General features: G+C 35.5%; 1 protein-coding gene across 3 annotated transcripts in view; it reads right to left on the bottom strand.

Annotated features, from left to right (window-relative positions):
- Prosap (SH3 and multiple ankyrin repeat domains prosap) overlaps window positions 1–12,171 on the bottom strand; it is a 246,863-nt gene that overhangs the window by 127,291 nt on the left and 107,401 nt on the right. For all 3 annotated transcript variants that reach the window (XM_089099471.1, XM_089099470.1, XM_089099469.1), the window contains exon 4: window positions 7,381–7,561. In XM_089099471.1, coding sequence (XP_088955597.1) covers window positions 7,381–7,561 — 181 coding nt within the window. The remainder of the gene's footprint in view (window positions 1–7,380; window positions 7,562–12,171) is intronic.

The following is a 12,171-nucleotide window of genomic DNA, read 5'->3' as shown; positions in this document are numbered from 1 at the left end:
TATTTAAACAAGGACTTCGAGAAGAACATAAACATATTGTTAAAATATGATATAAGGAACAGGAAATAACATTCCAGGAACAAGAAACTATGATTGCCAATGGATTTTGAAGAGTTAAGGATAAAATTACATCCCTTCCAAAGAAAAGCCAAAAAAGAAAAGAATAAAGCAGAAATCAATAAAGATTAATAAGGATTCTCTTTAAAAATTTAAGTGAAACCTCAAAAGTAACTTCCAAGAGACTAAAAGACTTACAAGAATTACGATCATTATATCGCTAAGTCATTTCAAGAGCGCTGCGGTGTCAAATACGTCAATTGCACTAGTAAAGAGCAAACTGCAGCCCATAGTAATGAGAGTCTAAAAAACGTACTGAAAAAAGGTCCAATGAAAAAAAAAATCATAATTTAAAGGTAATTCAGGAATAATAGCTGCAAACTGCAAGAATGATAATATGATATAGGTCCATTTTGATAATCAAATTTTATTGTGAAAACGAAATTTTAGGAATTTTGTAAAAAGGCTTGAAACCTCTCAAAAATGGCGGCGAATCGAAATGAAAAGCACACCACTAGAATCAATAAGGCTGAAAGACCTTACTGGAGGTATTGAGCCCCATCTTCAAAAGCGAGTAAATCCATTCTTTGCATGGCTAGACGTGGGTGCATTTCCTTTTCTTACGCCCGGACTACCAGCCTATTACAAGGTCGCAGAGATATTTAACGGCTCAGTTCAAAGCTCTTGATGTTTTTCCTCTTTTTTCTCTAGTGGGGCAATGGAACTAAGTGAAGTTACCGCAATTAGGGCTTTACTTCTCCCACCTCATCAAGGCCAGCACGAATTGGTCACTAGTTTATACGTCACATACACGCCCGTCATTTGGGGACAGGATATAGCAGTGGCTCCCCTGAATTCAGAGAATTTTCTTTTTTTAACCTTGTAATCTTCATAAATATTTGATTTTAATGATCAGGTCTCCTAAAATGTTGATGCCTAAGAAGCAAAAAGAACAAAGGTATACTTTATTAGTAGAAGCTCAAGATTTGTTGCAGCATTACAGCAGAAAAATTGCATAAATAATAATAATAATTTGTATAAATTACATTAAACATAGATATAAAATTCTTTTAATGTCCTTCAGTTTCCTAAACCCTTATGTCTTTCTCATAGGCAATATTTCAAGATAATGGCATTTTTTATTTGCATTTTCACAAAGATACCGATGGTAATATATACCTTGGACCCTATGCGTGACAAAACTGCATATTTTTCACAGAAAGTCTACGAGAAGTGGAAAGTAAAATTTATATTCAACGCCCTATTTTAACAAAAACTCATGTTGACTTCTTTAGTTTGATTAAAATCTTTTCGTAACGTTTATTGCGTATATTCAAAAAACCTAATAAATGAACAAAAATTAATTAAAAAAAACAAAGTTTTTCTAATGGAAGCAAAGAGCGCAGTTGAAACATAAAACAAACAAAAATTATTATTTCGCAGTTCATGCAACATTCGAGACAGAGCCAACACACGTGATGAAACTCGTATACCCCTAAAACAAGCTCAAAGAACCTAAATCGTGAGATTATCCTGTATTTGAAATTCTGAAAAACTACCACTTTACAAAAAACTGAGGCTGTTTTGAGTTGTTTGAAGAACTAAAATTGTGTACTAATATTTCTTGACATCATGGACGGTGAAAAGACTATTGTGAAAGTTGTAAATTAATCTTATTTTCTTCAGCTTACTCAAGTAGGCCTACTATTCTACTCCTAATCCTGCTTTTTCACATATGTTAATTTTGTCACATACGTTTACTACAAAGTCTTAATTTTGTTTTGCTTTAAGTTTCAACTTAACTCTTTAGTTTAGTTCCTTGTTTTTGTTTTATATTAATATTTGATTATTGGAATAAAATATTTGTAAAATTGATATAAGAAGTATTTGAAGGAGTACACTTTTTCATGGATGACTGTCATTCCCGAAGGAATATAATACGACCATTATACTGGAATAAAAGAGTTGAGGAAGAAAGTAGTAGCTTCCCTCACATTTATGGAGGCGTTGAATCAAAAAGTTCGTAGTAACAAACTGCAAATAAAGAGCGACCCGTGTCATTAGAAACTGAAACTCTAAAAAACAGACTTTTGATTACAACATTTGCCACAAAAAAAAATCTATTATTCATGTTGATCCTAAATAAGCAAAACTTAAAAATTACAAGATTTTCAAAATAAAGGTTAAATTCCCCACAAAAGCAGTGCGATCTTGCCAATAAAACTAAAACTCTAAAACACGGAGCTTTAAATACAATATATGTAACATCAAAAAAATTTATTATTTATGCCTATCCTATACATCATACTGATCGAAAGCTCTTAGCAAATAAATTGCATAGTTTCAAAAATAGACGTTAAATTTCCCGAAAAGCGGTGTAATCTGGATTAAAATTCCACCATATAATTCATTATGGATGAGTACCCTCTGGCCTCAATCTACAAAAAAATAAAGTTTCTTAATGATTCAGTTTGGGTGGTTACGCATCCTTGATTGTTTTTCCCCAGGGGTGATCAAATCGAATCAGGAGTCGTTGATTATTGAAAGAGTGTTCATTTGAATAAACGTCTCAAATCTAGAACCCCTTTAAAGTAACAAAAGAGATGAAGCCAAATCAAAGTGCTGCATTCTAGCATTTTGGCCCATGAAACATGTACTTTGGCCAGAACAGGACCAAAAATTACTCAGGCCAAAATTCTGAGAACTATTATAAGATTATATAACCTTTTAGTCATGAAAGATATAACGGACTGCGGTATACCATACGTGGCTTAACATACATTCAGTCCGTAAAAATTGAACCGTTGCTTTAGGACTTTAACACACTAAAACTAAAGACTTCATAGTATCGCATAGTTGCTCATCATCTATTAGGGATTTCATCAATGGATTGCCTCATGGGGAAGAGAGGCGGGATACCAAACCTCAAATATTTTCAAACTTATACGAGAGATGCTCCGATGATTCGGGTAGTATAGGTATGCAATGGGTGAAACCTTCCTCCTTATTGCGGAAACGACAGTTTATTTTGAAAAATTATACTTTCCTTAAAAAACCTGGCATTCTCGTTATTCTGCAAACCAAGAGATTGCTTCAGCAAACTAAACACATTGCGTAAAAAATTACCAACTGACGATTCAAAATTCTATTCGGGCATTTATTTTCTATATTTCTGAATGAAATGGAATCAAAAGGAAAAGTAGTAAAAAAAATTGTCCTTTTAACACAGCAAAAAAGCTTCGAGATACAGATTGGCTTAAATTAATTGACTTAATAAGTAATTAAAAGTCACAAATAAATTTATTCTAAGAATATATTCGCTTCTTTCCATAAACTGGATCAGCACTTTTTTATGTATCATGACAAATAAAACACTCTGTTCAAATAATCTTCTTTTATTTTTGTTGAAACGCGTGTTAGATTTTAGCTTGGAGGTTTAGAGGGAGTGGGAGTCCCATTCCTATCTTCATTGTTTATATGACTTTATTTCTGCTCGTTTTAGTTTTTAATATCGCTCTTAACTTTTTTTCAAACTTTTTTTTTTTAATTTACACTGGTTGAAATAGGAGACCTAAAAGAATTTTCAATCTGTGTGATTGGAGTGTCCAAAGTGAGGCCCAAAGTGGTAGGCATGTCAGAAATGGTAGACATATTACATGTCACGGTGAACAGGTAAGGATTTCGAATCTCTCCATTCCAACGTCCCTCCACTTCAACTTAGCCTATAAGCTGCACAACTTTTACATTCTAAATTAATCGAATATAATACAGGTCAAATTAATACAAGCCTAAGGCTAACATCGTAATACAGAAGCCCAAATCAAAACATATTAAGTGCATAATTTGCAAATAGTGATAGATTTTCACTAAAGTTATACTTAGCATTTAAGGTTTCTCACCTTTCTGATTACCTATCTGAGGCTGATTGTATTTCAATTTAGATGTAAAAGATCACAAGACGTTAAGGACAAATTTCCCAAATGATCGATATACTAGATCTAGTTGAAATCCGATTCATGTAATTACTTTCATTCTGCTTGACTGGAATGCCCCAAGTAGTGGCCTTGGGCCAATGATCCTTCAGTCACCCCTCCCCCAAACTCTACGTATATAGATAGGTCTTACCTTTTTCAATGCGAAAATAATTCTGGGAACAGAAAGGGGAAAATCCTATAGGATTATACTTCCAATCATTAGAAATCACTAGAATCGTAGCATAAGTATTGTAAATCAAACATACTAATTAAACATTTCACAAATTGTGTTTGAGTTACACCAAAATTAGTATTTACTGGTTTCTGACGTTGTTGATTACCAACGGGGGCTAATTTTGTAAATTAGGATTCCAAAAGCAAAATATACTACTTACTTATAGTACTTAACAAAACGTGTTCGAATTTAAAAAATAGGGTAGTAAAAAATGTTACAAATTGCTGATTACAACTATGAGGACAATCTGATATCTTTCTGAAATCAGAATCATTCAAAAATGTGTAATACATACAGCTGGAGAACCCAAAGTTGAACAATTGTGTCTATTCCCTTCTATCAACCCCCCCCCCATCCTCCTCAAGGCGGCCGGTATAGATATTGTTCTGCCTCTTTTGATTTATCATCATGTCAAAATGCTTAAATATTGATTACTACAAATCCCTTAGATTGCAGTATCACTGCCGTATACGAGAACATATCGAGTACATATTTCCCGAAATAAGTTTGATTTTCATCAAGGGTAATATTAAACGGGTTCTCAGCTTTTTTTTTGCTTTTTCTTATTAAAAATCAGAGGCTGTATATTATGATATAACAGTAAAATATCAAAATACGTTAAGTAAAGTTCTTACAAACGGTATCTAACTTCAACCAATCGGCTTGCTGTTCACCAATCGGCGGTTCATATTGCAATATATTGGCTAATATAGTTTTATGCAAGCAAATGTAAAGTAAACCAACATTACTGCAAATATGGGTCAATTTGCTGCCCCCAAAAGTCCCTTGAAAGGTTAAGAGTGTATTAATGCTTACTGAAAGCAAAATACGTTGTTTATACAGCTTTTTTTATTTTCGGCGTAACATTAAAAAATTATATATATAATCAAACTTCCAGGAATTCGTTTTTCGATATCAATGAATTTACAATAATCCGCTTACTTTAACCAGTCTAATACGCAGCACATTTTCAACGAGGTGTCTTCATTAGAAATCCATTCATTTCCAATGCATCGAACATCAGTTGGCTTCATTAAATTTTAATTTAAGCTAGATACTTGATTGCCAGTACACTGGAAATGAAACCCTAGCCTTTCTGGGGTTTTGAGAGATGCAACACCACCGTTTTTGTGGTAATTTCAGTTCCTTTTACGATTGGCTTAATTGTTCGTTGTAATTATATTGCAGGAACAATACTTCCGTTTAATCTTGTGTCTAAAATCTAAAAGTGCTTCAGATACAAGATGGTGCTCTGACCCCATCGACAAAACATTTTCTTAGAATAATGCATAGAAAAACTTGCAAATCCGGCATTTCGTCATTAATCTGAAGTACAGTCATATGCATATGCACACATAAAACGAAAAAATAGTAAAAAAGAGAAAAACGAGGAGTATACAAGCCAGTGATTTTTTTTTCCACAAGGTGTACTGAATTTTTAATGTAAGAAGTTTGCGTCGACATAAGAGGGCGAAGAATTGTGGATAAACATTTTCCCAGTCTGGAAGCTGGCGAACTATAAGAAGCCACAATTGGGCACAGAGGAACTCCATCTTTGTGGATTCTTGAGAGACCATAGAATTTAGGAACAGAGCACCCTTTAGCATAAAACATTTTGTACATTTTTAGAGTAATGAGTCTTTCTTTTTGAAAAATTCCTAGCTCTTTTCGTACTTCGTGGGTGATCTTATCGGTGTTGTCTGACCATATAGATTTATAAGTATGAGCGTTAGACAAAATATCTGTAACTTTTTTGTTATATGAAATTCTATCAAGGATAACAATTTTATTCCCTTTGTCAGCCCAGGTGATAATGATGTCTGGGTCTTTTGTTAAATTTTTCAGAATTTGTGTTTTCCGAACTTTTGAATTAGAGGAATAAGGGGTGAAGTCAAGAAGATTCTTAACAACCTCCCCTCGAATTAAGTCTTGGTTTTCCACAATTTTTCACTGGCTTGTATAATCCTCGTTTTTCTCTTTTTTACTATTTTTTCGTTTTATTATGATCAGCCAGTGTGGTCTCAGAAATTATTTATATGCACACAGTTGTTGTTTGTGATTTCGGTTATGTTTCTGAATTCATTTTCTGTGTTTGGGACTAGGACAGAGGAGCTGTTTCACATTTGCCTCCCAAATTTTATTAGTTTTCTCATAGCTAAAGAAATAAGAGTTACCCATTTGCTCCAATATTTTATTTCTATTGCATCGACTGCGTTTCCCTGTGTAATTTGAGTTACGGAAATCTATTGGGTTGGGTGAGTTAACACTGGATAGATATCACTGCTTATCCGAGCTCTTACTTGCTATTAGTTCAAAAGCGAAAAGAGTCAAATTAATTTCTGGATCACTCTTTTTGCTTAACAATACATTTCCTAATAATAAAAAGTTAACTTCTGGGGGGAAATTTTCCAAGAAGAATCAAGATTAATCCCCATTGATATACATTATGCGATTATTTTCGGTGTCAATTTATGATTAAAACTCAACGATAAAGGGTAAAACAATTTTGGAACAGATTATAAATCTTCATTCAGTTACCTTGTATTATAATTATAATGGGTTAACTTAGGAACTCTTTGGTATTCTTTTTACCAATTTAAAAATAATCTTTGTCATTTTAGAAGTATTTTTTATAGAATTTAAAGAAATGTGATGTTGCACCCATGTGGCAGCTGTGTACCGTTGATTTTCGTATTCAGCACAGTCCGTTTCCTCAGATTGCACAATCAAACCTCCCATGTTTATTGATCACCTCCAACTTTAAATATCAGTATTTCTCTTTTGTGGCTCCTTGAATATCATTTACCTGAAACCCTGTTTTTGAATCACAAATCACATTTAATAGCCAGGAAATATTCTTAGGGAGGAAATCATTTATATGAAGCCACATAAAGAAATAAATTGAGATATATCTTTCAAGCTTAGGAGGGTAGTATGAACGCACCAAAAAGGCGATGCTTGAGTTCTAAAAATAAAAGAATGGGGCCGGAAAAGGGACAGTGACAAATCAAAAAGAGGGGGGGAGATAATGCGCAATCCGACAAGTTTATTTTTTTTATAAAAACCTCAAAACCTTAGCGGTTTGAGTTAGGAAAAAAATAACAAAATACTTGCCTCCTGTCTCGTGACAATGGAAATTTGGATCAAGACCTTTCCTGCACATTTTAGTTACTTTTTCAACGTTACCAGATGTAACATAGTCCAAGAATCGCCGAAGATTGACCCGTGTATGTAGAGCCCGCAATGCCTTTTCATCCAAGTTCAGCATCTTGTAAACACGTCGCTTGTACTTGAGCTGAAATAATATTAAAAATAAGTAACAGCACCAAAAAATAAAGAATTTGTCTTTTTGATAAATTTAGCATAGCGAGAAATAAAGATAGACAACTAGGAGGAAAGAGCGACAGGAGAGGAAGATTTTGGTTTTTAGTTCAGACACTTTCGACTCAAAACTCTTAGAAATCCACCAAAGCTTCGTCCCTCATCACATCCAGGTGAAATATTTATCTTCGTCGTACAAGCTAAAACTCACTTTCGGTACAAACGCAAGGTAATCCCCTTTTTTGACAGGAATTCAGGATGACGAAAAGGGCCAACAAATGTGCTTCAAGGGGAAACTGGGGAAGATAAAACCATGTAGTCCCAAGGACAAGCGTCCAAGATTACACCATCGGCCCTATTCTTCAAAGATACATTTTAGCAGAAAAGGTGAGCATGTTTCCTCTTGTAAAAACCTGAACCATGAAGAAATTTCAATCGATCTCGTTGGATGTCAAAACTGGCCCCATAACCCCTACAAAAGCCCTACGCAATAAATCCTCAGGTTTTTAGCAGAAAGGTAGGTATGTTACATTTGTTTCAAACCAAAGTCATGCAAAGATCCATAGTCTCAATTTAAAAAACTAGCAAAATCCAAGCTGCAGACCAATCCTGTTTCAGTGCAAGAACTAGCTTAAGTCCCGATTCGGTGTAAAAGAAGCGAAGTCTGGATTTGATGCAAGGACGAGCCATTGTCAAATTCCGCGAAAATATGACCAAACCAGTGTAAAACTGATGTGTTCTGCAAAACCGAGGTCCAAGCTGCATTTACCCCCCCCCCCCCCAACTCAAAGCCAAAGTTTTTAGCAAAGGGATAGTATCTTATTTAACGAACTAAGAACACTTTCAACGCAAACATGAGCCGAGTCATGGTTTGGCACAAAAACAAGATAAGTCCTTGTTCAGTGCAACAACGAGCTAAGTCCATACTCTGTAAACAAAAAAAAAAAAAAAAAAAAAAAAAAAAAAAAAAAAAAAACGAGCGAAGTCCCGACTTAATGTAAGACCTAGCTGTCCTGGCTCATTACAAAACAAGCTCTAGGTTGAACTTAGTCCCTTTTCATTGACAAAGTTCTTAAAGAAATGTAGGGATTTGGCATCTTGTTTATATCACAAACATGCAATAATTTTCAAAATGTGTAATTGGGGGCACAAAGTTGTCCCATGGCCACTTTGGCAAAGGATAACTCCCTCCCTCTCTAACCGTCCACTTGTTTGGAGTTTCACCTTTTTTTTTTAACTAGAAACATGCAATAAATTCAAACCTGTATGATTGGTGGGCCAAATTAGCGCCACTTACCATGCGAGAACCTCCCTCCCCCTATCACTGACAACTTTGTAGCATAAAACTAGGCACGAGGCACCTCGTTTGAACCGGTATCAATAAAAGATTCTCGATCTATATAATTGGAGGAGAGTTGGCCCGTGTCCTCTCCTACACAACCCCCTCCAACTTTTCAGCAGAAATCATGACCCAGTGAAACTGATAAACCTAAACTGAACATTTTAAAATGCCTATGCCCCTTCCCCGACCTTTACACGAACGTGTTCCATTCAGCTAGTAATTAATAGGCATATGGCTTGGGTTAAGAGGACGCAGGAGATGAGTTTTTAGAGGCTTACGCCACTTTTGAACCCTAACTACCTTTAGTACAAACTACCAGGCAGTCAAGAAGACTTCCCCTATGAAATTTTAGATCACTTGCTCTTTTTGTTTGAGGCTTCAAATTGTTGGCACTGCCAGGCTTCAAATATCAAAAATCGGCGATTCCTCTAAGGTATGACACTTTGAAGTCTTTTATCGCCGGGATTGTTGTCAGCGGTCAAACATTGTTTTGAGAAATTCGATTTGGATGTAGAAATCTGCTTGCCAAATGTCAAGTGGATCTCAGCACTTTGAATTTTCCGTCACTTCCCCGACAAGCCACAGTGGCGGATCCAGAGGGGGGCGGGCGCGCACCCCCTAGCGCAGTCTAAAGTGGTGTAATTTACTTCAATAACTCAAGTTTGCGTTAATTAAACTTGTTCCCAACACAAGTTTATCGGATCAACCTATTTTGCGCCCCCCCCTAAATTTTTTTCGGATCAACCTATTTTCCGCCCCCCCCCCCTCCCTAAAAAAATACTGGACCCGCCCCTGACAAGCCACCACAACAGTTAGAAGTTGAATGGAGGTTATCAATCCCAGGCGATACGAAAAATTTCAAGTTTCAAATCCCAAAATTCCAAACTTTTTTCTACTCGCATTACAGTCTACGATCCGTTGGCTCTGACATCACTGTTAGCCATGTGTATCTCTAGGTTTGAATCTCCTTATGCGCGTACATGCCATTGGAGGGATAAAGAGGGTTAACTCACCCCCAGTTTCCAACGCTTTCGTTTTTTGACTGATATTACTGCGATCAAATTTATTTCGCTGAAGAGGGATAGGAATTTAATCTGCATTTTGTAATGAAACAATCACGTATTGTATCTTTAGCAAAACTAATTTTCGTTGTTAATACAGTTTAAAGATTTTGTTAAAGAAAATTCCACTGTATAGTTCTCTAACATGTTGAATTTTAATGTTACGATTTTAATTAGGATTAATTAAAAAAACTTTTTCCACAAAATAAGTTATTCCAAGAAAAGTAAAGAGCTCCATTAAACAAAAAATGAGCAAAAATAAAATCAAATAATCTACAAAGCTCGAAACTATCACAAATCAGCATTGATAAATAAATGAAGCCCAAAACGAACAGAAATTAAAATAAATAACCGAGTCAAACTCAAAACGAGCAGAAATTAACATAAGTTGGGCGCAAAACCCCTATGCCTTCCCAAGGCCAGAACAAAATTTGCGTTTGGTTTTCATTTATTTATCAATGCTGATTTGTGGTAGTTTCGAGCTTTGTAGATTATTTGATTTTATTTTTGCTCATTTTTTGTTTAATGGAGGTCTTTACTTTTCTTTGAAAAACTTATTTCGTGGAAATTTTTTTTTCAATTAATTTATGTCCGTTTTATATTGACATAGTCTTTTCAGGAAAAAGAAAATAATACTTTAAATTTTTTCGTTTTTTAAGACTTTATAGTTTGGTCTGCTATTTGTATGCTGGAGAAAAATTTTCAGCAATTTTTAAAAACATAAACCCTTTTAAAAATCTGGAAACAAATAGTACTGTTTAACTTAGTTTCATAACACCACCAATTGACCTGAAATGGAAAACTTGATACCAGTTACAAAAAAAATCCGTCTAATTTCTTTATTGGCTTCGATACACCAACACATTTTGGATTTGGCTAAATCTTAAGAGCAGATGTAGTCTGGAAAGTTTGAACGTAATACCCTCAGTCGTTCTTGGGATTCTGCTGAGATGCCTTATTGGTAATTAGCATTATCACTTTGCATTTTTATTTAATCTTGGGGAAAAATTTAGTTTTTAAACATAATGGGCAATTGGTTGGGTGGGAGTGGTATGGGGATTAGTTACGCTCTAATCACTTTCGACTATTAAAAAGGGCATCAGCCCTTTCTATTTTAATCGAATGAGCCCCTTTCGAAGTTCCCACGACAGCTCCTTCGATATGAAGTGCCCTGGTCTAAACAGCAACAACAACAAAAAATACTACTAATCACTTTCGACTGTTAAAAAGAGCACTAGCTCTTTGAATTTCAAATCGAATGAGTCCTTTTCTGAAGTTTCTACGACAACATTTTCAATAAAAACCTTATATGCCCCCAGAGCATAACTTAAAACCCTTGCCCCGAGGGTTGCAGGGGAGTTTCCTCCTCAAAAAGATATTTTCTATCTGGAAATCAACTACGCTGAACAAAATGGCTATCTCAAAATTTTCATTGGATGTGTTTGGGGGAATGATAGGCGTGGGGGGGGGGGTCTAGTTGCCCTCCAATCACTTTTGACTATTAAGAATGGAACTAGCCTTTTGAATTTTCAGTCGAATGAGCCTGTTTTGAAGTTTCTACGACAACGCCTTCTATAAAAACCTTATATGCCCCCAGGGCATAACTTAAAACACTTACCATGAGAGTTGTGGGGGAGTGTCCTCCTCAAAAACATATTTTCTATTTGAAAATCAACTACGCTGAACAAAATGGCTATCTCAAAATTTTGATTGGATGTAAGTGGGGGAATGATGGGCGTCGGGGGTGGCTTGTTGCCCTCCAATAATTTTCGACTATTAAAAAGGGTACTAGCACTTTGAATTTTTAATCTAATGAGCCTTTTTTGAAGTTACTACGACAATGCCTTCTATAAAAACCCTATAAGCCCCCAGGGCATAACTCAAAACCAGTGCCCTGAGAGTTGTGGGGGAGTGTCCTCCTCAAAAAGATATTTTTCTATTTGGTAATCAACTACGCTGAACAAAATGGCTATCTCAAAATTTTGATTGGGTGTGTTTGGGGGAATGATGGGCGTGGAGCGGGGCTAGTTGCCCTCCAATCACTTTCGACTATTAAAAGGGGCCTCAGTCTTTTAAGTTTCCCATCGAATGAGCCTTTTTTTAATTTTCTACGACAACACTTTCTATAAAAACCTTATATGCCCCCAGGGCATAACTTAAAACCCTTGCCCCGAGGGTCGC

Source organism: Artemia sp. Qi Xiang Cuo, chromosome 13 (genome assembly GCF_049724085.1).
Source record: "Artemia sp. Qi Xiang Cuo chromosome 13, ASM4972408v1, whole genome shotgun sequence".
NCBI lineage: Eukaryota > Metazoa > Arthropoda > Branchiopoda > Anostraca > Artemiidae > Artemia > Artemia sp. Qi Xiang Cuo.
The sequence above is the reverse complement of the archived record's forward strand: the minus strand, read 5'-3'. Positions and strand labels throughout refer to the sequence as shown.